General features: G+C 39.7%; 1 protein-coding gene across 2 annotated transcripts; it reads right to left on the bottom strand.

Annotated features, from left to right (window-relative positions):
* Window positions 1-330: 330 nt before the first annotated feature.
* LOC306883970 (serine/threonine-protein phosphatase 4 regulatory subunit 3-like) lies at window positions 331-21551 on the bottom strand. 2 transcript variants are annotated; one of them, XM_079439527.1, is made up of 16 exons: window positions 20835-21551; window positions 20707-20762; window positions 19925-20023; window positions 15463-16086; window positions 11010-11087; window positions 10798-10914; window positions 10598-10714; window positions 9430-9561; window positions 8312-8408; window positions 8191-8232; window positions 6959-7117; window positions 5077-5246; window positions 4392-4531; window positions 3133-3272; window positions 2205-2371; window positions 331-1068 (listed from the first exon to the last, which is right to left on the bottom strand). In XM_079439527.1, the coding sequence occupies exons 1-16, from the start codon at window positions 20959-20961 to the stop codon at window positions 955-957; spliced, it is 2379 nt and encodes a 792-aa protein (XP_079295653.1). In that variant the 5' UTR covers window positions 20962-21551; the 3' UTR covers window positions 331-954. The 2 variants fall into 2 exon arrangements, with proteins under 2 accessions (XP_079295653.1, XP_079295652.1); XM_079439526.1 differs by having other exon boundaries at window positions 20707-21102.
* Between the last annotated feature and the right edge of the window lie 5151 nt (window positions 21552-26702).

Genomic DNA, 26702 nt, shown 5'->3' with positions numbered 1-26702 from the left:
ATGTTAGCTTTTTAGTTCTGGCGCCTGTATTTAGGCTTCAAAATTCATCAAATTTGTATTACTTTGTAAAGATCATCTCGATGGTCAAAACGTGTAAGTTTCATGAACTATGATTGAACACAGAGCTTATTTTTTGCGATTATCCAAAAGCCTATGGGAAAATCCTATTGGGTTTTTGTGGAGGAACCAGTTTCATGCTAACAGCCGATCCGCCGACAGAGTGATGTCAAGGTACAAGATGAATCCCTGATCACAGCCATCGTAATCCATCATGCTTCTGGTAAACTGTGCCTCTGTTATCAGACCTATTCCATAAACGCGTCACAAAATACTGAACAACCTCGTTTAATTGCAGGACCAAATTTAATCTCAAAATTGTAAAAAATATCAAATTCATACAAATGCTCTTTAACGGAGATGGTGCTAGTAGGAAAGTGTACAAAACTGAGGGGAAAAACAAACTGCTTATAATATTTAATCATGAAAGTTGAGTCCGATCAGGTGGTTTAACACTGTATTCTCTCGCAGTGAGACAGACGAGCCAAAGCTGACCCTAGATCAGTCCTCTTGCTCTGAGGAGCGACGTCTGCTCCACAAATCACACAAATCAAAACATTTACTGCAGTTTTTAAAAACCATCAGCGCCACACCTTCAGCCTGAATTCCAGACGTCTGATTATAAAGGTTAATAACGTCCGCGCACCGGCGAGATCTCACGCCAATCATTAAAAAACACAAGCGTCCAGAAGAAATCACTAAAATAGGAAGCAGCCACATCCGCCGATGTCACTGAACTTCGGCCGCGACGACAGCAGCTCTTCAGAGTCTGAGCCGATCCAGCTTGATCAGTGCGGCTAGTCCTGCTAGCCTCCCATCAGCCCCCGCTGCGCTGCGATTGGCTCCCTGGAAGCTCCTCTGGTTCAGCTGGGGTGGAAGTGTGAGCGCAGCCGGGCTTTACGAGCCCAGACGAGGCCTCTTGCGCTGCGACTGCTCCTCGTCAGCGCTCTCCTCCTCCTCCTCGTCCTCGTCTTCATCGTCTGGGTAGTCCACGAGCCCCACCAGCCCCGTCTGTTTAGAGGAGAACCAGCCACTCAAACATAGGGTTGGGTATCGATTTTATTTGATCGATTCAGATTCTGCTTATCGATTCCAATTCTTATCAATTACTAGTTTTGATTCCAATAAGATTTAAAAAAATGAAGTCAAACTTGTGTCTTTTTACAAAGCAATCTGTTGCAGCTGAATAACGAGCACAAATCAGCAGCCTACAGAGGAAGAACCTTTGCCTATGCTTTTAACACAAATACCACAGCAAAAACAACTAGACTCATATAAGCGTCAAATATTAAAGTAAACAGTCAGTAATAAAATAGGAACAAACTAATCAATTATTAATAGCATAAATACAACTGAACCAAATTTCAGGCACAGAAACTGTAGGTAATTTCAAAGTTTGAAAACACTGCATAGTTATAAATAAAATATAGATTATTAAAGATTCAGTCAAGATCAGTGAGTGATTTTCTTGTGTTCTTTGATTAACATTAATGACCGGCAGAGTATTGGTTTATTTCAATAGTCCTCTTTAGACATTCTATATATGAGTAACTTTGCAGCTACATGTCTACTAACTCTCAGTAGGGTAGGGGTAGTAGAGTAAGTTGACATATACTTGCAAAGTTTCTTATAGTCAGTATGTTGTGGATCCATCAAAATAAAGTGTTAGAAGATATTAATCAGTCTACTAATACTCTAATGACTGCTAGCTGACATCTAGTTGCAAAGTTACTAACTGTTAGCAGAATGTCTAAAGTAGATGGCTAGTAGAATGTCTCTTTAACACCGAATGCACGCAGATCTAAAAATACTGTACACGTCCGTTTTCTTTCTCATCTGTTTACGTTCACTTAAGACAAAAACGGCTGTGTTTATGATGATATACTGGCATAGTTTTCTGCATACGGTTCGATAAATATGAAAGAAGTCAGTTCCGGCTCGGGACAACCTTTTCTGCAGTGAAATGCACAGAATGGTTGGAGAACGGACACAGATTTGTGTGCTGCACACAAACAAGGTACAAGCTCTTTCCGTTCCTGCACTTAAATCACATTAAAAAGCGAACGCAGGGATCATTAAGCAGAATTGAAATGCACGCGTCTTATCGAATAGGAGGCATGTGAGCGGATGGAAGGTGCGTGACGTACCCGGGTCTGGCCTGAAGGTGGCGCTGCAGCTCTGCTGGAGGAAGCGGAGGGTGGGGGTTTGGAGCCGTTAGCAGTGCTAGCTGCTCCAGCCGAGTGAGAGAAGGTGAACTTGAAGTTGCCGCCCGCCGAACGCTTGGGCTGGTTCTCCTTGTCCTGACTCTCCTTCACTGAAACCACAGAACAGACTCATGGGAAATACCAGCCACTTCCAGCTTTCTGCAGGCTTCACCATGCCTCATTTAAGACCAGGTAAAGATCATTTCAGGAGTAAATTGAATGGCACACAATACATCAATATGGTCTTTAAACATGAAATGTCTAATTAGTGACACTTCAAAGTTTGAAAGATACAAATTCCAACAGATCACCATTACCTTTAATTGATCTTGAATATCTCTGCTCAAAACACTAGAATATGGAAATAACCTTTACTGTACCTTCTCATCACACTGCATGAAAAGGGATGCCATTCCTCAATATTTCTGTCTTGTTTTTTTAGTGCAAAGGTCTACAGATTCTTAAAGCAAGATATATTTACTGCAGAAGCAAAATGACAAAAGTCTTGTGAAACTGATCAGAGCGAGTTTGCAGAAAAATCAACTAAATTCACAGAAAACAAGGTTTTGTTCCCCATTGACAGATATTTGTTTAGTTTGAAACAAACTCAATTTTTGTTTAATTTATCAGAAAACAAAACTTAATATCTTCATTTTGCATCTCCAGTAAACGTGTCTTGATTTAAGGATGTTTAGGTATTTGCATTGAAAACAAGACCAAAATACTAAGGAATATATTCATTTTAGCAGCGAATGCAACATTTAAGGCCATGTCCTTATGAACTCAAGACTCTAACTGAAGATCTTTCTAGGCCTTCATTTGTGGAAGAGCGACTCAAGACTTAAAGCCCACAGAAACACTGCACAAATACCTTTCTCGCTCTCCATGAACTTCCCGTAGTCGCTCTTGCACTTGTCCAGGGCTGCGTCGCCGACATCCTCCTCTTCCTCCTCTTCGTTCAGCCACATGTTCTCGTCCTCCTCCTCGAAGGAGTGGGCGTCCCTGCGATACCTGTGAGAGGATCGGTGCTCAGTCACGCCTGCTTCACACTCATACTCATGTTGACGGATCAGAGAGCGAGTCTGCACCGAGTATATTTGTGCTGTGCTGCATGCACTGAATTAAAGTGGCAGCGCATTGCTCATGATAAAAATGGATCGACAATTTCACTATTAATAGATATAATACTATAAATAGATCACTTCAAGCAAGGCAACATAAGATGCACTTGAGGAAGTAGAAAACAATGCTGTTTAAGACACGCGGGATTGCTTGGAATAAAGATTTAAATGCAAAAGAAGAGGCACGAGAGCTGACTCTTTCTGTCAGTGGTAAGTTTTCATTTAAAATATGTGATAGCTCACTTTTAACGTAAGAAAAATAGGCTACATGCTGTGTTTAAATGTGTGCCACTTGCTTGAGTGACTTAAAATGTGACCCTGGTCCACGAAACCAGTCATAAGGGTCAATTTTTCAATCTGAAAGCTGAATAAATAATCTTTCCATTGATGTATGGTTTGTTATGATAGGACAATATTTGTCTGAGATACAACTATTAGAAAATCTGGAATCTGAGGGAGCAAAAAAATCTAAATATTGAGAAAATCTCCTTTAAAGTTGTTCAAATTAAGTTCTTATCAATGCATATTACTAATCAAAAATTAAGTTTTGATATATTTACAGTAGAGTAAATATCTTGATGGAACATGATCTTAATATCCTAATGATTTTTGTCATAAAAGAGAAATGTATAATTCTGATCCATACAATGTATTGTTGTCTATTGCTACAGATATACCTGTGCTACTGATGACTGCTTTTGTGCTGCAGGGTCAGATGTGAGAAATGTAGAAGTCAAATGCATGGAGTAATACGTTGTTTATATTTACTGAGTTTAAACGTGAATGCGTCTATGAAAGATTGTATTACTGTACTGTGATAAAAGAGGATCACTATGCTGAGAAAGCATTTTCAGTCACAATGTTTGGATTTGAAGTCAATAATAATGTTTGTGGATCAGAGTAGCGGACCCCTGTGTGAAAGCAGAATGAGTGTGTGCTGCTTCTGCAGAATGAGTGTGTGTGAACCCGGCGTCAGTCAGTGTTTCTGAATGAAGGAAGGTGACGGCACCTGCTGAGTCCTCGGCTCTGACGCTCCTTCTCCTGCTCGTAGCGGCCCTTTAGACCCTTGAAGGTCCGCACGTACTCGATGGACTCCAGCGCTGTGTAGAAGTTATCCACGATGTGTGCGATCAGAGATTTGATGTCCTCCTGATAACAGAAGGACAGCGGTCAGTAGGGTTGGGTATCGTTTCAATATTATCTGATTCTGCTTATCGATTCCGTTTCCATTCCAATGTGGATTAAAATAAATGAAGTCCAAAATTTAGATAAACATTTAGTCTCTTTTTGCAAAACATTTAATTGCTGCTGAATACCATGAACAAAAATCAGCCGGCTGCATAAGAACTGGACTCGATTAAGAGCTGTTTGTGAGCAAAATAGTGCTGCACCGTTCTGGATAAACTGAGACTTAGTTTTTTATTAATGGAGGTGTAATTCTCTCACGATTCTGAAGAGAAATCTGATGGAATTTCTGAATGGGATGATTCAAGATTGACTCGTTTCATTACTGGATGAATCTCTTGAATGAATGATTCAAAGACAAATACATTTTTAACAGCCCCTTTTCACCAACTAAAAAAAGATGAGCACACAGCTATTGATAAATTTAACAAGTATGCGATTCTGGATTTGGACTTGATTTTGGATTCCCACTGCGGCGGTCAGACACGAGCGGATCGGAGGAGACTCACCACTCTGATGAACTCGAAGAGCTCGATGATGGCCGAGTTCAGCAGGTTGTATCTGGTGCCGTTGTCCAGCAGCGCGTTGATGACCGGCTCGAACAGGTTTCCTTTCACGATGTAGCGGTTGTAATACTCGTCCTTGAGGCCGATGATTCTCCTCATGAAGCGCAGCACACCTGGACAATCAGAATCAGCCTGCATTACAAACGCTGCTGTGCTACATGATGAGCCGTTACCGTCTGAGCACTCAGATTACAACAAGGCCAGCTGTTACTGAAGATCAAACGTTACGATCAGTTATCACTGTGGTTCACACTAGGGATGCACCGAATGTTCGACAACCAAAATTATTCTGCTGAAAATAGAAAAAAAAAAAAAAAAAAAAAACTTTCAGTGTACGACCAAATAAGCAAAAAAGACAATGGGCCTCACTCATGAAATACGAGCAGAACGATTTTGTGTGTACATCGTTCATAAAGCTGTTCTAACGTAAATTTAGAATTCATGAAAGTGTTCGCATTTTCAAAATGTTGGTCTGAAATAAATTTACACCAGCTCCCTAACATCTGTTAATTGTGCGTAAAATTGTGTTCTTTTTGGCAAACTGATGACGCTGAATTTTGATGCACCGCCATTATAATATTTTACAAGTTCGTCTGCTCTTTTTTTATTTGGGTTTTTTTTTGTAGCTGAGAGTTGATAAACTGTTTAGCTTTGGGTAGAACGCAGCGCTTGTCACTGTCACTTTTTTCCCAGCCGTCCAATCAGTGGAGGAGGGGGCGGGACAAATACCACACCAACCAATCATCCTACTTCTACAACAACTGCACAACAATAGAGAAGTTAATATTGCTGGTTAATGCATTTTTATATTCAATTCTTCAGAATAAGATACTAGTAATAAGTTACAGCCATGGATATTCCTCATCAGCGCCACCAGCAGGCCGTTTTCAGAAGAGCACCTGACATTTTCAGCTGGATAAACATGCTTTGGTGGACACCCGTTATTGAATATTCATTGTTAGGCATATGGCCTATTAGTCTTTTTTGGATTGTTGCACAATACTGGAGCCAAACCTGAGAAAGTAGAGCAGAATATTCCACTGCGTTCCTCAATACACAATTTGTAATTCATAGGCGGGGATTATTCTAATTGTGAATCAGCGAGCAACATTCATAAATTATAGTATTGTAATTTTACTGCTGTTCTGTAAAATAAATAAAGACAATAATGATAATAATAACAATTACAACAGCTCTATTAATACATTTATTATAATATTCACACAGTCTTCAAACTGAGATCTGTAATATTTTCTGTTTTAAAGGAAGTCTCTTCTGCTCAGCAAGGCTGCAGAAATATTGTGAAATATTACAATTGAAAAAAGCTACTGAATATCTGTTCAACTAATTTATTTCTGTGATCTGCAGCTGTATTTTCAGCATCATTACTCCAGGCTTCAGTGTCACATGATCTTCAGAAATCACTCTAATATACTGATTTAGTGTTCAGTTTTCCATCTTTTTTGCCTTCAGCCAATCACATGCCTGATTCAAGAAGGGGGTCTCAAAAGCAGCAAAATACTGTTTTTATTAATCTAACTTATTAATTTTACCTTTAATTGTACTTTGTTGGTATAACGTCTGCTAGAATGTTAAAAAATGTTCATTGTTAAACATTTTAAATTATGCAATTGATTATTTTCTTTGATAACAGTAACATTTTTGCTACTTAATTTATGCAATGGTGAAAAAAAAAGGCAAAATGCATGGGGAAAACGTGAAAAACCGTGCTTGGTTCAGTGTTTCATTCTGTTCGGTTTCGGCCAAGAATGTTAATTTAGGTGCATCCCTAGTTGAGAGACGTGAGCAGCACGAGGATACTCACAGAGCGCCAGGAAGGTGTGTTTGGAGTTCATGAGCGTCAGCACCCTCCTCAGCAGGTCTTTGGTCATGATGTAGTTCTTGATGTGGTACGAGTGATGCTCCACGCAGAAGGTCAGCAGCTCCAGGATCAGAGCCAGCAGCTGCGCCGTCTGGAAGTTATCTGGCACACAGCACACAGACAGGCTAGAGGTCTTCACGGCTCCAAAACTTCTACGAGCGCCTCGGACACAGGTCCGGTATTAGGTACTTTAAAATAAATGTGCTTTTTCCAAATGGATCCAATAAGACCCAAATTCGTTCGTGTTAAGTTCAGTTTTGAGAAACACACATAGAAAAGGAACATAGTCTATGTTTGCAACCTCAAAATCCATCTTAAAGATATGAGATCAGGAAAATCCGCTCGCTTCGTGTTCATGCAGGGCTTTTCTTTTTTGTGCGCAAGAAGCGGCAGGTAAATAAAGTTGTTAAATCCATGATTTATTAGGCTATCGATTTACTTCTTACCAAGCTATCACATTTATTTTTCAAATCCGGTCACAATTGAAAGACGAACTCAGAAATAACATGCATCTATCAGACGGGCAAAAATACACAGTAACAATAAATAAATGAAAGTAATGGAGCAGCGCCCAAATCAGTCAGCAGGACACCTGACCGATGCAGGGCAGCAGACTGTGCACATGCCATCGGGTCGGACTTAGGGCTGTGACGATAAATCAATGCATGGTGATTCTCTCTGGAATGGATTCTGAGCTTATATTTTAACAGCAGATAGTGCTCTACTCTAGTTTTTATCCACACACTCAAATGCTGATGAAGAAGAGCGCTTGTGTGTACGGCACACCTCGGCTCAGAATGCTTCTATGACGCCTGATAAATGTAAACACAGCCCACTGGGAACACCCTTGTAATTCACTTCAACCTTTTCTAATTTAACGAATGATTATTTTAGGTTGAAGTGAGTGTAAGGATTTGGAGACAAGCAGAGTACGGCTGATTCTGAAGCATGCAGCGCCACCTGCTGTTCAAAACTAACCTCAGAAGCGACTCCAGAAAGAATCGCCATGCATTTGGAAAATCTCATCGAGTCATTTCTCAATTCATGATGCATCGATTTATTTCCCCAGCCCTAGTCGGACTGGGGTCTAATTTAATCAGGTCTGTCTCGGGTCGGGTTTTCCTTTAAAAAACAACTCCTCTACAGCAGAGGAGTGACTGAGAGGAGACTGGTACCTGGACACACGGGGATGACTTTAGCCGCTCCCTCCGTCAGATCTGTGGATAGACAGACACTGTGTTGATAAGTGCTCTCACAGACGGCTGACTGCTGCAGACGAGCAAGCGTGTGTCTCACCTCGGTCCTCCTCGGCGGTGTTAGCCAGCAGTGGAGCCGTCAGCACGTGCATACAGTACTTGTAGAAGAAACTCAGGAACTCACTCTTCTCTGCTTTCTGTCCACACACACAGAGAAATGCTTGAGGATGTTTTTCTGCTCATCCAGACACAAACGCTCAAGTGTGGGTGGTGACACTCTGGCGAGTCAGAAGTGAAAGTGTTGTGTTAGGGCTGTGCGATGACGATATATATCGGATGGACGAAGTAAAAAGTCTATCGTTTTATATTATGCTCTATCGTTTATTTCGTGGAGTCGCAAAATACATTGTTTACGGTAATACTTTGTCATCATTTGGATGACTGGGATCTTTACACGCCACCATGGGGCTCCGAGCAGGAGAACGAGCAGCCAGAACTAAAGGAGGAGCTCGTTCCCAAACGAGGGACTGTATCTGTAGCACGGTCACGCGTTTTTAAGCACTGCAGTTTTAAAACAACCGATTTAAAGCCGTTCAAACACAAACAACACAGCTATATGCGTGGGCTGTCTCCGTTTCTGTGTGAGAGGACCACGCATCTTTTTGCCACTTTATTAGCATTGAACGATTACATAAACACACTTATGATTTAGGTCTTAAGAGAGAGTAAACAGCTGAAAAAGAAAGCGCATATCTGCCATTCATATTAATCAAACAACAATTCTCTTGACTAAATCCCTTTTGTAACTTTAATAAGAAATTAAAAATAATAATAATGATATATTTTTATAAATGTATAGAATCTATACTTAATAACAAGTTAATTCTAATTAACAGTGAAAACTAATCAATTCACACAATATAGCATTTCTTATTGTAGTTTTTTGTACTATTGCTTGAAATTAGTTTCATCAGTATTTATCACTAACTCTATTTTTGTCTCTTTTTAGGCTTGTATTAGTTTGATATTGACATTGGTGACAAGGATTATGAAAATTCTATGGTATCAAAGATTTTAATATCATAAAAACCTATTTAAAAGAAAATAACTATATCATGATATATCGTTAACGTGATATAAAATTAGTCATATTGTGATACAAGATTTTGGTCGTATCGCCCACCCCTAGTTAGTGTGAGCGTGTCAGGCTGTACTCACGCTGGCCGGAGAGAGCATGTTCTCGGGGTCGATGAGGGTCCTCAGGAGCCCCATGAGCTGCACTGCACCGCCCAGCTCCGGGTCCGAGTCACAGATCATCTGCTTGATCACCACGTTAATCAGCAGCACGTCCTGAACACACCAGCAGACGGCAGCACACAAAATTATGCACTGTTGTCTTCATTTGAACCAACTTAAATCCCAAGTTAGATCTCTTATTCTGAGCGGTTTTCAACTGACAGGTGAATAAAGTGTCACTTAAAGCATTGCCACAACAATGTTTAGTCTCACGTTTTAAATTCTGGTCATTTTGTCACAATTTAAACAACAAAAGCTGTTTTGGTGCTCTTTATTGTGCTGTGACAGATCACTGTAGACGTCGAAATACACAATGATGTTTTTACTTAGCCTTAGTACAGCTGTGCTTCCATTAGTGAAGTTACATGTCGATCAATGCTTATACACGAATAAAAGCCTGTGTGGAATACACTGCTGCATTTAGATGCATTTCTTTTACGATGTCTTTCTAATGTTGAATTTTTGTCTGCTTTGTTTTACAGTAGACGCACAGAAATAAAAAATGTAATAAAAATATCTTCATTTGTGTTGCGCAGTTGAACTAAATAACATGAGAGTAAATTATGACAATTTTCAACTTTGGGTGAACTAAGACTTTAAGTCTTTAAGACAAAAGCAACTTTACCTGAAATATTTCTAAATGAATGAATGTCCAAATCAATCAAGACCAGAATGGCGCTTGTGAATCAGAATCTGTATGAACCCTCAGCACCAGTAAAACATTAAACCGCAAGCGATCCGCCACAGACGTTACAGATGAGGAACAGCTGCTGTATTTTAATGATCTGCAGCTCATGAATCCTGGAGAATGCAGCTGTAATCTGTAATTCCGGACTTGTTTGAAACATCCTTCAGCTCTGAGAGACAACTGATCCACATCAACATGTCTTTATCCTGCTCATGCTCACACTTTACACATTACAGTCACATCTTTTGGCCCTCACACCAAACAAAGCATAACATGCTTATTAATCAAGAGCTGGAGTTATTAGTAAGAAATGTTTATAATGATAAAGGCTTCTGCAGCGGCTCTCTACTGCTCTGCAGCACAGGTTCAGTGTTGCTGGAAAGGCGAACTGTGGATACTCACGTCGTCGGCCTGCTGCGGCTCCTGCATGACGAACTCTCGCACCATAGACGGACTGAACTCCACCAGGTACGAGAAGATGTCCGTGGCCGCGGCCTTCACCTGGACGTCATCCATGCCCTTCAAAACAACCAGAGCACGGGACACAGACGTCAGCCGAGCTGAGGACGCTCACCTGCTGCACTCAGGAGCGGCTCACTCACCATCACGATCTCCAGCGCCGGTAAGATGCCCAGGTTGGCCAGCGTTTTGAAGAAGGCGTCTCTGTTCTGTGGCTGCAGAGTTTGTGAGAAAGCACAGAACTCCTTGAAGAAGTTCACCTGCAGACGTAGAGAGGATAGGTGTGAACCCCTGGTGTGTGTGTGTGTGTGTGATGGGTTTATGATGCGTGTGTGTGTGTGTGTGTGTGAGGTACCAGCTCTCTCCTCTTGCTGTCCTCTGTAGCTTCATCTGTGAGCTGAGCAAACACCTCCGTCAGGAACTTCTCATCCTCCTGAAACACACACACACACACACACAGCGTTACACAAAACACTGACACTCCGCCTCTCTCATCTCATCTCCACACCTTCAGTCTGAGCAGACACTCTTATTCAGCGTCACTTCTCATCTGACACTCATCTTCCGTTGAAGAAGTCTGTCTAATAATCAGATAAAACGGTTAAACTAATTAAAATTTATACAAAAAACTTAAAGTATTATAACGGTTGCTCTTATATTATTAGTAATAGAAAATCAAACATTATAATACTTTCTCATTCGCCGTCAGCATTCAGCAAATACACATTTATATCATTTAAACAAATATTTGAATGTCTAATGAACATTTAATTTCATAAACCTAGCAAACTGAGTTGAGTCCAGCTGTGAGATCTTGTGAAGCGTGCGTTTATATCCTGTATGATCGCGTGTTTTCTGTGTGACGGTCGATCCGTGTGAATTGAACACAGACAGGAGGAGAGTTCAGCTTCACTGCAGACAAACTTTAAACTCGTGATTTTATATTCTACTGCGCTTTATCCATGTGCCCACTGTCATATTCATGCCATTTTCACTGTGTACTGCATGTAAAACGAGTGTTGCCTTGGCTTTATTTGAAAACATATGACTCCCAATGCACACAAACATCCCAGAATACTGAGTGCCCTGTTAGTTAGTGTTTACTTCTTTATTATATTTTTATGAAATATTTATTTATTTGTGAAAAATACAGTCATCCAGGGCTTGCCATTAAGCATTCTCATGTGGTTGTCCTTCAGACAAGTAAATTTGTCATTTACTTGTTCAAGTATAAAAGTTACTTGCCCGGAGAGAGAATTTTTTTTTTTTTTTAATTGAGTTATAAATATAATTAACACATTTAATTTATTTAGTTAGATTTTTCGTTTTAAATAAAATGAGAAAAATATTAAAGTGTGATAAAAGTGTTGTATTTTAAAATAAAAAGGCAGTATTAATTACAAATACAATTATTTTATTTTAAACTTAAATTAAATGCTAATATTTACTTCTTTATATATGAATTTTCAAACTTAAATTTTAACTTTTTAATTAGAGTTCAGTTTAATCAGACAATTAGTATAATAAGACATTTAGGCAGTTACCAAACAAATGAAATCAGTATCAACAAAACTCATCTTTACACAGAGAGGAATCACAGAAGCTGCATCTGAAGAGGAATAGATGTATTTACCCTCTGTTAATGCAGCTCTGAAGGACATGGGATGCTTTAATCTGCAGTTACACATGAATGAATAATGTTTTGATTCATAAAACGATGAAAACTGATATTTGAAATTATTTAAAATACTGTAAATGTGAAATTAAAACCACCAGTAAGTGCGACTGAACCGAATCATTCAAATGGTTGATTCATTCAGGAACGAAGCACCGTTGTTGCTCAGAGATGCAGAACAGTGCTGTGTTTGGAATTATTTTTGTTGGTGAAACAGAGCAAAAACACTAAATATGGTGTCTAAAACGTAAGTCTCTTAATGTTAACTTCTTGTTTATTGAACTGTTCACATTTGTAATCAAGATGGTTTTTGGAGCAAAATAAAAAAATACAGAGCTCGATCTTCGTGTGAAACTATATGAATTATATAAATATATACATTTATCTTGTATGTATGGTAATACTGAATCATGCAGTGAAAGATCGCACCCGCACGTGAGCTAGTCTAACCTAGACTTCTGTAAGTAATGTATGCGTGCACTCTGTGTGTTTTGATTCTTGCAGTACACTCGATAAAACAACAATTACGAAATTATCTCAAACTATATATATCGCACACCCGTATAACAAAGGCTATATCATAAATAAAGGCAGTTATTATTGTTTTTGGTATTGACTTTTTCAAGTTACTTGTCCGATTGGGCAAGTACATTTCTCTTTCACTTGCCCGTCCAAAACATTCTCTTGACAAGCGTTAATGTCCAGCCCTGTCATCTAAAGTATAACCATGTTTATTTTACACATTTATTTTTTAATCCATTTTCAAATAAATAAAATTATATTGGCTTTATATCTTTCCAAGATATCGGCATCGGCCGTCAAAAAAACCCCATTATCGGTTGACCACTAATCATGATATATTCTTGTTTGCGTCTGAATTGAGGTAAAGTGCCCCAGAACTGACCGACACCAGAGTGTTGATGATTTAATGGATTCTGAGTGGAAGCATTAATCTGAATTTATGACATGTATTGCCATTATGATATCTATTATATGGTCAGTTTAACAAATGCCATTCAGCACTAGGAGATCAGTGAGAGATGACTGATATAAAGCAGTGGACATCTATTCTCTATCTATTCTGCCATGTGCCTTATGCCACTTTATCTATCTCTTTCTTTATTTTTCTACAATGTCCTCATTTGTATATCTGTATAGTTGTATGCACATATGTTTAAACTGTATTTATCTGTATTTGAACGTCTACTGTCAGTGTCTTAAATGTTAACTGTATGCACCAAGGGTCTGAGAGTAACGCAATTTCTATTCTCTGTATGTATGTACCGTACATGTGGAAGAATTGACAATAAAGCAGACTTGACTTGAACTTGACTTCTGCTTGACAGATCAGCATTGCTTTAGTACAGATTTACACTATAAATCCTCTGCAGGCTCGCAGGGTATAAATATACCATTTGAAATGCTTCGGGATGCATCTATAAAATATCTATAAGTGTGTGGATTCCCGTCAGTTGAGTTGTTAAAGAATCACGATACAGTTGGGCTGGGAGTTTATATGAGCGTGTCTCTGAGTGGAACTGACTGTCTTCAGAACACTTCAGATGGCGTTTTCTTTTCATCTGGTCTCTGTACAATGCATAGTAAAGTAGTGTTCATAAGCACAGCCTTTGTTCGTACAAAGAAATATATTTGTATTTATTCATTTGATTTAAATTTCAGTTTAGTTTTGTTTATTTACATATTTAAATTTCACAAAGAACTGTGCAGCATTTGGCCTGAAAAAAACTTTTTAATTTATAATTTGTCCTGAATCTCATTTTGTGGAAATAAATCATGGAAACATTGTATTGTGAAATCGGTTTTGTGAGTTAATTAAATGGTGCATAAGAGTTTCTCTGTCGGTCATCTCATTTTGTGCGCCAAATTTATTTATTTGTATTAATTGTATAATAATTGTAATTACATAATGATTTTCAAAAGCTGAAGTGATTACCTTTATTTGTTAGAACGTAAAACTCAATATTTTAACTAAATGCAAAAGCTGAATTATCAAAGTCTACTGATTAATCAGTGAAATAATCGTTGATCAATTGTTAGAATGATCGTTAGATTAATCGATTATCAAAATAATAATTTGTTGCAGCCTTAATAAGTAGCGCTGTTTCGTTCCGCTTTTGGCGCATAAACATTATAATCGAACATTTATTATAAAACGGATAGTTCTGGTCCTTGATTCTGATTGGTTGAGCCAAAAAGTAACTATGCCTCTATTCTTTCTATTTTAAATTTATTTTAAATATTAATTTGTCTGTATAATGAGTGTGTATGAGTAGGTCTGTGTTTTATTGGCCGTTTTCTCCCCTCTTCCACAGCTTTACACACATTTCTGGAGTCTGTTTCAGACATAAGGAGCAAAAAACAGTGCTCAAACAGGGGGGTTTCATGAGACTTTAAAAACCTAACTAACAAATAATAATACATCCAAAATGTAAAAGCTTGCAAGTAGGGCTGCACGATTAATTGAATGCGATAGTCATGCGTATCTTGTCAGTAAAGCTGGTTCTGTGATCAGTAGTAAATCTCCATCACCTGCTTTCAGAAGGAGCAGCATCTACTACACAGAGCCGAAGTTCACTGACAAGCTACGCAAAAAGATTGCAGACTTCTCAGTGAACTACAGCTCTGTGTAGTAGATGCTGCTCCTTCTGAAAGCAGGTGAAAATACCACACTATAACGTCAGTCGAGTGTTTGAAAAACTCTTCTGTGAGATGTGGCCTCTTACACAGAACAAGCATAACGGCTATGTCGATTAGCATTGCATTATTACATAATTATAATGAAAATTATAATAATAAATATAATAAGAACTCAAATTACCATATATTGTCGCAGTCGTGTGTTTATTAGTCACGATGAATCAATGAAAGCCGTTAAATCTTCTGTTTATAGGGATTTCCTGGGTTTCTTCTGCAGGGCGTATTTGCAGTTTCTCTGGCCTTCGGATGGAGATTTATTACTGATCACAGAACCGTGCTTCACTGACAAGATGAGCGCATGACTATCGCAGCTTCTGCCTAATTGTGATTGTGATCTACCGTACAGCCCTACTTGCAAGCTACTCCACTGTCCCGCAACGCCACAGTTTTCAATTTAGGATGTGAAGCGACACACCTGCAGCATGCTGACGATCTCCACTTTATTGAAGAAGATGAAGGAGGACAGAGTGGTCAGGAAGTTGTCCTCGAAGATGGACTGCGTGGGCAGGATGATGTCCTGGATGTACTGCACGCGGTACGTCTGGTGGATCTTCTGCCGCAGCTCCGAGTCCGTGATGGGGATCACCTCTTTGAACCGGGCCGTCTTGGTGAGGAACTCGCGGTGCCTCTTGGGCTGCAGCAGCGCCGGCTCGTACTCCAGGCAGCCCACCACGTCCATGATGCAGTCGTCAGCGAACATCAGCTCGAACAGCGTGGCCTTGTTGAGGAAGAGCAGGCCACGCATGATCTGGTAGAGGTGCTGCAGGCCCTGGCGGTCGCCCGACTCCTCGCACGCCCGGAAGAGCTGCAGCAGCTTCCTGATATACCCTGAGCTGAGCAGAGCGAGCGCCAGCTTCTCCCGCCGGACGGGCGACGGCAGCACAGACGTCACCAGCTCCTCCAGCTCCTCCAGATGGTCCGGCTCGCAGTCCGGCAGCTCCACCAGGTGACCCGACTCCAGCGTGTCCTCGAACCGCTCCTCCTCGGACTCGTCCATGGGGTCCTGCGTGATCTCCACGGACGGATCTTTGCCCTGCACCTGCACACCAGACACACGGCCGTCATTAATGACACTGCTTTTTTCATATTATATACATATACAGTCCCCTCCATAAAGATGAGTATGAGACAAAACTACAGAATGTCACATTTTATTATTAGCCGTTTCAACACATACATGTTTTACCAGCTAAGAAGTTCAGCACTTTTAGAGTTTGATCCCTCTATCTGATGTGAGCATAAGTATTGGAGCAGTTGCCTCACAGCTCTTTCTAAGTGATCAGCTGTGTCCTGTTGCATTAATTCTTCAGATATTAAAAGCAGGGAATGTGTCGTATCAGTTATATCCATTACTTCTGTATTCTGAATCTTGCATTCGATGATGACACACACAAACCAGGATGAAGATGAGGGAGCTGACTTTGAGAGAAAAGCAAGCAATTTGGATAAAAGAAAAGAGGAAGTCCATTAGAGCTCCAGCAAAAACAAAGGACATGGAGAAATCAAGAGTTTGGAAACCACCAGCAACCAACAACGACCTGATCGGCTGAGAAAACAACAGTAGTTGATGACAGACAAATCATAAAAGCTGTGAAAATGAATCCTAAAAGACGTGTCTGTAAAATCACCAACAACTTCCAGAAAGCTGAGGTGATGCTCTGACAATCTACTGTCCTCAGGAGACTTTGACACAGAATTACAGATGCTACACAGCAAGATGCAGACCTCTGACCAGCACCAAACATAGAAAGCCAAGAGTAGAGTTAGCAGAAAAGCACAAAGGTGAGCCAGAAGAGTTTTGGAACTGTGTTTATGGACCGATGAGACAAAGATGAACCTTTATCTAAGTGATGCGAGAGCAAAAATGTGGAGAGAAAAGGGAACTGCAATGATCCCAAGCATACAGCCTCATCTGTAAAGCATGGTGGAGGTGGTGTCATGGCATGGGCATGCATGGCTGTCTCTGGAACAGGCCCTCTCAACTTTACTGATGACTTAATGTATGACGACAGTAGCAGAATGAATTTGGAAGGGTACAAAACCATCTTGCCTACCAATATTCAAGAAAATGCCACCAGATTCATTGGGAAGTGCTTCATATTGCATCAGGACAATGACCCAAAACACCCTGCCAGTTCAGTCAAGGCGTTTATAAGAGCAAAGAAATGGAAAGTCTTAGATTGCCCAAGTCAATCTCCAGATTTAAATCAGATTGAACATGAATTTCAGCAGCTGAAGAGGAGAGTAAAGGCAGAAACTCCCCAAAACAAGCAACAATTGGAATCGGCTGCATTAAAGGCTGGGAAAAGTATTTCAAAGGATGAGAGCAAGAGTCTGGTGATGTCTATGGGTCACAGACTCACTGCTGTGATTGTGTGCAAGGGATCTGCAACTAAATAATAGCTTTTAATCTTTTATATCTGCCTTATGTTCAACTGTCCCAATACTTATGCTCTCATCAATGAGTGGGATGAACTCTAAAAGTGCTGCTCTTTTTATTTGGTAAAACATCTATGTGTTGAAACGGCTAATAATAAAATGTGACATTCTGTAGTTTTGTCTCATATTCATCTTTTAATCATATTTGCAAATGTCTTGACTCCACAGCCAACAGAGCAATTGTGTCTTTACTGTTCCAATACTTATGGAGGGCACTGTGTATATATGTGTGTGTATATATATATATATATATATATATATATATATATATATATATATATATATATATAAATAAAAGAGGATGCGTCATTTTGACAGACAGGGTTGTAAAGATTCCATCATAATCTATTATTACCCGTCATTTTAATTTTCATATTTGAATTATAACACTTTTAGTTGCTTGTATTTTTGTTCACATTTGCATTTTTAATAATGAACCTACTGGACAAGCATAAAGGCTTATGCATTTATATATTTATGATGAGAACAGAGACTGTATGTCGCTTATGTTCAACACACACTGCAGTCCGCAGCGGAGGCAACTATAAACATGCTAGAGCTGGGTAAAAAAAAACAAAAAACAAATTCTTGTTTTTAATAGATTCTATTTTTTTATGAACAAATATTGATTCTTAAATTCTTTCAGTTGATGAATGAACAGTACAGATTTAGTGTGCCTCACGTCCAGTAAATCGCAATGGGCTAAGCTTTCATTCGTTGTGCGTTGTTACTTTTGATATGATATGAAACCGTCTTAGATTTGAAATTCTGTCCATTTTATTAGGAAATTCAAGCAATAAATACTGTTTTGGTGCTCTTTAATGTGGTGTGATAGATCGCTGTAGACACCTCAGATCAAGCGAAGCGGCAGCGCACGTGAAATGATCTTCTCTTTCACTTTACTAGTGGATCTCGCCAGTGTGTAATCAAAGCAAAAGTTATTTTTGTTCTGGAGCTGATGATCCCGCGCTCTGCTGCCACACTGGAGCGCACTCGCCACCAACTGGACAGGGCTGGGAATTACAGCTACAAACTACAATAGATCACCCTCAGTGTAATCTGTCAAAGTGACGGATGGCCTTCAGAATTTTCCATCACTGCTAAAACAATTCAGTCAATGACAGAAAATTTTCGTTAACGCGACCTCTGATATAGAGAGATATATATATATATATAAAACACATACATACACATAAAAAGAAAACAAGTAGATAGAATAGAAAAAGAATAGAGAAAGCTAATGTTAGAGGCCTTTTTTAAAAAGAAAACAAGAAGTTAGAAAACCAATACAGTGCAGATGTTAGAGGGTCAAGTAACCAGCTAAATACCAGAAGTGGTGCATTACACACATTATTAGACCGTTTTCCAAGGCTGCATGATATTAAACCCATTTAAAAATCATAAAGCATAATGCTATTGTGAATTCACAAACGCTACGACTCAATTAAATAAATCTGCGATGCAGGTTTAACATGCTTTAATTATTAACATGCGTGTAGGTTACGTGCGTGCGTCTCCGTTCACAGTAAACGCTGCTCTGCACAAACTCTTATCATTTACATGTGTGGAGCGTCTCAAACTCATCTCTGCATGCTGTTGTGCGTTTGAGTTTATTATAACCTTCATCTGGGAACACAACGTGCACCATTTCATCAGATTTGTAAGGTAAATCACCTACGCAAACACAGGAGAATACATTAATATCTTTCTCAATATATTTATTTATTTACATGTTTATTTGGATAGGGGCAATACAATAAACATGATTCCAGTCACAGACTAGAAAAACATAGCAGGAACTAATTTGCATCTCATGCCCCTTGAAAGGCTTTTCTAAATAAATCATTACATGTATAACCAAAGTGATTATAATAAAACAACTCTCTGTACCAAAAAACGAATGTAACAAGCCCTTCATATAAAATCCTCACACATTATAATATACTAACCGTTCATGACGATTTCAAAATAAAAGCTCAAACCTTCGCTCTGAGTTTATATGTTCTGATGTCCACATATTCAAGAAGTGACAACAGCTATAGCACTTCTGTCGTAAAGAAATGGCCAAATATTTAAGATCAAGTGGCAATTGTTCAGTTAATATTAAAGAAGGATGAGATCGCACAGTAAAGAGTAAACCATCGTCAGGCCGTTGGCGCTCTCTGCAGGCCTTTGTTAATGTGTAATGTGCATTACCTCTATTGCTTAGAATATGATCATCAAACCATATGATTACTTGCTTTTGGTATATTATTTGAACTTTATGAAATTACTAAATGTATTTTAATAATTTTAAAAGCTATTGCTCACTTAGGTCTATTTTTATTACCGCAATTTTGTTTTTTAAATAATCCGATTACTCGTCAGAATAATTGACAGATTACTCTATTATGAGAATAATGGTTGGTGAAGGCCCTAAACGTCAGACAGAGACCCACCTGACAGATCTTCTCCCAGATCTCATCACAGCCCGCTTTCTCCTGGAAACTCAGAGCCAGGTCATAGTTCTCCGCTTCGGACCAGACGATGAGCGTGTCCTGAGGAGACAGAACCACAGCGCTCAAAACCTCCAGACAGGCGCGTATACACCAACTAATACACTTCATTCCCAGCGATATCGTCAACTTGATTGCACACATACTAATTGTGTCCCTGCAGCACAGGTATATTTGTAGAAATAGACAACAATACATTGTATGGATCACAATTATACATTTCTCTTTTATGACAAAAATCATTAGGATATTAAGATCATGTTCCATTTTGTAAATATATCAAAACTTAATTTCTGATTAGTAATATGCATTGCTAAGAACTTCATTTGAACAACTTTAAAGGAGATTTTCTCAATATTTAGATTTTTTTGCTCCCTCAGATTCCAGATTTTCAAATAGTTGTATCTCAGATAAATATTGTCCTATCATAACAAACCATACATCAATGGAAAGATTATTTATTCAGCTGATGATGATGTATACATCTCAATTTCACAAAATTGACCCTTAAGACTGGTTTTGTGGTCCAGGGTCATATGAGCTGAACTGAGCTGGATGATAATCCCTGAATCAAAGATGAACCGACTAAGTTAAATGGAGTGTTTACTATTGTCCCTCTGCATTACTGCACACTATGTTCCTCCTGGACGCTGTGAAGCTGCTGGACTCTCTCTGTATGGTTATCTGCTGAAGGTGAGAGGTCAGGTGTGCGCTGCTGGACTCACCTGCTGCTTCTGATACGCGGTGTCGGAGTTGATCTTGGACTCCAGCAGCAGAGAGCCTACAGAAGAACAAACACACTTCATCAGACGAGCTGCGACACAGCGGGAGCTCCGACAGACGCGTGTCTTACCGTCAGCCTCGCCGGTGACCGTTAGCGAGTCCGGCTCCGAGCAGCACACATGCCCGGTGCCCCGGTCCTCCCACTGCCGCTCCTCGTTCAGCGTGTACACCTTCACCCGCCGCCGGGTGTCGCTCATCTTTCCCGCACGAACCGAACCGAACCGAACCAGCTTAAGCAGCACTAGCAGTCCTGACGCATAGCTAGCGCACAGAGCTAGCAGCCTAGCACCGCGTCGCCTCAGATCCGCTCATCCTAACCCTGACTAATCCACACAAAACGAGCCGGAGCCTGGGTCCGGGTTGATCGGCCTCTCAGAGAGACAAGAGTTTATATCACAACACTAACACTACACCGAAACCTGACGCTACCTCCTATCAGTCATCTTCAACTCAGGAAAGCCGTTAATTAACCCTCAGAATGAGCCGAGTCGAGCCTCACACAATCCCGACCGATCCGAGCAGCATGATCCTCGGATGTTTAACCGCCTTCAGGTCTCGTTATAGCTCAGATTAGCCCGGAGCGACTCGAGTGTTTACGCGAATGTTCGTCTATCCGCCGATCGCCGCCATCTTGTGTGTCTTTCACTGCATCAGCGCTGCTCTGATGGCGCGGGGTTTCCGCGCGCGGGCTACGGCCATAGATATATAGATACGTAGATGCCTCATTAGCGACTTCTATGGGCCGCTATACCCATAAGTCTACCACAGGCCTAATAAAACCATGGTTAATTTTCCTTAGAAAAAAAACATGACCCTTGACATTTTTCTGTAAAGAAATATTCAAGATGTAGCTATTGAATATTTAAACGTTTGTAAAATAAATGTAGGCCTAGTGTACTGTGTGCAAAAAAAATTAGAATGAGGCGGTTGTTTTGCAGCAAGGTGGAGAGGTGTTGATGAAAAAGTGACAGGTACAAGAAAATTGGGAAAATGGAAATTCAAGAGATAACCTTTAATTATTTTGCGCAGCCCCAGCCTAGGGATTCAAACTTTATTATGTGATGATGATGATGATGATGGCCATACAAAAAAATATAGTTGTCCGTGGTTTCAAAATGTATTGTGGGTGCGCGGGATGGATGAGTGTGAGATTTCCCAGCCTGCAGTTTAGTCCCAGTCCCTGCACCATAGCAATCACTGAATATGCCACAATCCTGCACAGCCCATGGCTTTTTTTGTTTTTATATAAACTGATTATATTTATTTTTATTTTTTAGCCAACTGCAGACAGGACAACGCAAGCCTCGAGGAAATCTGAAGAAAGCCTGATCTCTGCATTTCCAAGAGACTAAACCTCCTCCGTCTAATGTTGTATTTGTACTAGTTATAGCCCTGAATGACCCTGATCATATTCAAACTTCTCTCTCTTCCTGGAGCATTTATAACCTAATGAAGGGTCTGTTTAATGCTGATGCTATGTGTATTTATACAAAAACTAGCCTAGAAATGAGAAACACAGGAACTCCTTAATGAGTGAAGCTGCAATATCATGACAAAATCATTGTTGATTATCACTCTTGATGTTGTAATAATGATTATTAATTGTGATTAATAGAAAGTTTCTTTTTTTGAGGGGGGGGGGGGGGGGGGGGCATGTCATATTCTGGTCTGTGTTAAACATAACTATACTTTGACATTTTGTTGTCCAACGTAAACTGCACACACTCACACCCCAAACATTCATATGCAGTAACATATATGAACAAATAAACCAGTGTTTCAGAATGTGTTCTCTGCATGGGTGAGTGTAATTAGTATTGTAGAGCAAAATGTCAAGCACCGTCAAGCTGTTTACATTATTTTACTCATTAATTGAAAAACCCCATTATAAAATATAGGAAAATCTTGAGGGAAGCAGTGGAGAATTAGTCTTTATTAGTCAGGTTTTGACGTCACAACTAATATATATATATATTATACTCAAGGAGCTCATTAATTAAACACAATTTGGAATTCATGACCAACATTTTTAATAATTATTACACAAATACTTTTCACGACTATTTAATTTACTATTAATTTATTCTTCATTATTGTGTATTCTGTATTATTCCACCCTTGATATTACATATTCTTCTTGCTATTATTCATCTATTGTTAATCATTTATTATGGTATTATATATATAATTGTTGCTATCATAAATCTATTACATCACTTATGTTATTGTACTGTTGTACTCGCTATTTTATTATATTATTCACTTTACTACAACTTGTACTACATATACTTTGTAATATTGCATATCACTGTTACTATATTGTTATTGTGCCCTGTATCAGTGCATAATATTTTACCACTGTAACTAAGTTTTACTGGATCCATAAAGGATTATCAGTTACATCTGTTATTGTTTGTTGTGGAGTTTATATCTGTATAGAGTGCTATGAAAATAGGATGCAGACTACCGGTCAATTTTTGATTTGTATTTGCAGATTTTATTCCATTTTCTCTATTATGGTAAATTATTAGTACTTAAAGATTTTTGTCCCCCAGTATTTCAAAGGGAATGAGCTGTGTTGGGGTTGAAGACAGAGAAAGCAATGAAACAACTTAATTTAATTTAATGTACATTAAAATGACATGAAATGTATATAGCTATCACAGTTATACTACATTAATATTAGAATTGTTAACAGAAAAAAATCAACGTGAGCTTTCACAATTTCTTAAGAAAATTTATCATTTTGAAAGCCTAACTAAATAATGAGGTGTATTGCAGCAACGACTTTAAGCGGCCAATGAGGCCTCTAGGTATTTATTTCTATGCTTGGAACGGTGGAATGGGGCATCTATACATGTCTATGGTTTCGAGCGCTTCGAAAGAGTGAATCATTTTGACAAGCAATTGATTCGAAGCTTCGAAAGAGTTCGTCTCAGTTCTGTTCGTCTTGTAAACTCGGATGCAGGGTTTCACATCGTTCTCCTAACCAGCTTATCACAGCAGTTCATTTCACATTCAAAATGCACTAAACACATCATGTCTCAAGTCTACTTATCCTTCATAACACTAGCAAAGATTCCCCTCTTAGTCACTCATAAAACAATGAAACTCTCATTACACAATGTTGTCTTGTGTGTTTGTAATTCACTGCAGAAGACTATGCTATAGGCTAGTTCATGTTTACATAACAGTAATGATTCCTATTCCCCAGGTGTTCAGGTACAGTATTGTTTTGATAGATGTACATTTATAGAATTACTGTAGAATGAATGTTAGGTTCCAAACTAAAGTTTGAAAAGATTATGTAAATGTACAAAGTGTCTGCGATCAGAATTCATGTAATTTCACAAATTGTGCCAAAATGATAATGATCCTTCGTTTAGTCACATAGACACAACAATTTCATTTTTACCCAACTGTTTTACCAAAGCACTGTGTGTGATTTGAAGTCATGCATATTTTAGACGCTGTAAACCAAGTATTTTACTGCTGAACTACACAGAACACATTCACTTTTCCTGAGCAATTGAATATTTCCTCAGCATTTGTGTATCTCCATATTATGAGAAGAATCTGAATATTAATAGAAAAAACCCCCATCATTTTTAAGTAAAAGAATTAGGGTTACACTTTATTTAGAAGTTTCTTATAGTCAATATGTTGTGGACCCATCAAAATAAAGTGTTAGAAGATATGAAGCAGACAGTCTACTAATACTCTAATGACTGCTAGCTGATGTAGCTGCAGTTACTCACTGTTAGTAGAATGTCTAAAGTGGACTATCGAAACAAACTGTTACCAGAATTAGCTGTTACTAATACTAAATTCATTTAATCTGAAGCGCATTTATCCATTGCTCACTTTGTGCAATATTTCTTCTTATGACACTGTAGATTAGATGATTTGGTGCGTCTCCTTCCACTTGAAGAGCACTCTTCTCTCCAATATGAACTTGCTCATGATTTTTCAAGGATGTTGAGCAAGTGAAACTCTTTCCACAGTGTGAGCACTTGTAAGGTCTCTCTCCAGTATGAATCCTCTGTGATTTTAAGATGCTTAATGTAGCGTAGGTCTTTCCACAGTCAAAGCACATATGAGGTCTCACACCATGGATACTTTCATGTTCTTTTAAAGTGCACAGCCGTGACAAACTCTTTCCACAAACAGAGCAGAAGTGAGGCTTCACAGCAGCATGAACTTTAAGATGTGTTCTTAAGCTTGATGCCACGACAGATGTTTTATCCCACTGACCACAGCTGCATGATCTCAGTCCAGCGTGAGAGATAAGATGATCTTTAAGAACGTTTCTGCATGTGAAACTCTTTCCACACTGAGTGCATATGAAGCGGTTTTCTCCATTGTGAGATTTCCTTTGTGAATGAAACTCTTTCCACACTCGGTGCAAGCAAAAGATCCTTTGACTCCAGTTTTTACAGCTTGTTTCTGGGTGAAATTCTTTAGATCGACGGACGTATGCCAGTCTTTGGGACGAATAATGACTGATAACGCTTTGAACGTTAACATTTTGAACTAGTACTCTCTGAGGTGTTTGTTGAGGTTCCATAAATCCAGAATAGGTCAGAGACCTCCTGACTGCAAACGATAACCCCGTTTTATTGTGGATAAAACCCAAGGGTGTACTGAGCATGCGCGCCAACTGCTATAGATCTCACTCACCGATGGCGCGGCAGAGCTAGCAGCTCTGATTTGGGTGTTTTTGTCTGTATTTTTGTGTTTATTTTCAGACATTTCTGTGCCCTTGGCCTGTTGCCTGGATGCACAGGGAACAGTTTTATTTGTTTCACACATTTTTTGCTTTCCCAAACCTCCTCTCTCTTGCATAACCCCGTGGGTGGAGAGGGTGAGAAACAATATGGGTGGCACTGGGTGAACAGGTGCCAACACTCCAATCTGAGAACAGTTTTTCTCTGAACTTCAAACAAACACTTCTTTGCTGGAGGGGATGAACAAGACTCTTGTGTTACAGAGAGGGGTCGCTACAGAGACATGAGTGCTGTACCCCCTCTTTTGACTCTGAAAAAGGCTACTGGTTAGGTCGCCCGCCTCTTCTTGCCCCCTTGAGGGTGAGCCAGTTGATGTTTAGACGCTGCAGCCGCAAATGAGGCCTTACCTCTCAGCTGAGGCTGTCTTGGGTTCACCTCCACCTGCGTTGACTGCTGGGGTGGGGGGGCCTTGAGTTTCTGTACCCTGACGGACCCCCCTCTGGAGGCAGAGGGAAAACCCGGGCGAGAGGGCTTTGGGGGTCGAGCCGTGGACTTCCTGTGGAGGAGAGCTTCAAAGGCCTCCCCATCTTTTTTGCTAAGGTCACACTGCTGCTGCATATTTGTCACAGAAGCCCTGAAAAGGGCTTTTGGCTCTACTGGAGAATCAAGAATCTCAGCCTTCTCCCGGTCTGACAGGCCCGAGAGTCCTAGCCATAGCGCCCTTTCACCCGCTACAGCCAAGCCCATGTTGCGGTCGCAGCTCTGCACTGCTCTGCGGGATGATCGTAGGTTGAAATCTGCAGTGACGCAGATCTCTTCCCACAGTGCTGGATCAGGAGACCCCGTGTCAATCTGCCTCCCCATCTCCTCCATGACCTCAGCTCGATATGCTGTGAGCAGTGAGGTGGCATTTAAGGCTCTGACAGCCAAATTGAAGGACACAACCCATAAACGTGAGGATGATCAGCACAGAATCCCATGATGCTTTGCAAATGACAGTCAGTTTTCTTACATTCTCAAACTATTTTGCAGCAAACTGAAAATTTGCCCATAAAACAGTAATATCATGAGTTCTTCTAATCGCATATCTGATTGGTTTCAAGTTTTTCACCTCTTCAACAATGCTTCTTAAAATGAAAAAGCTCACGGTTGCGTTCTGTCACGTATTACAGCATGAATACACAGTATCCTACATTCATGTGTGGGATTTG

This window comes from Barbus barbus (genome assembly GCF_936440315.1).
Source record: "Barbus barbus genome assembly, chromosome: 18".
NCBI classification, from domain to species: domain Eukaryota; kingdom Metazoa; phylum Chordata; class Actinopteri; order Cypriniformes; family Cyprinidae; genus Barbus; species Barbus barbus.
The sequence above is the reverse complement of the archived record's forward strand: the minus strand, read 5'-3'. Positions and strand labels throughout refer to the sequence as shown.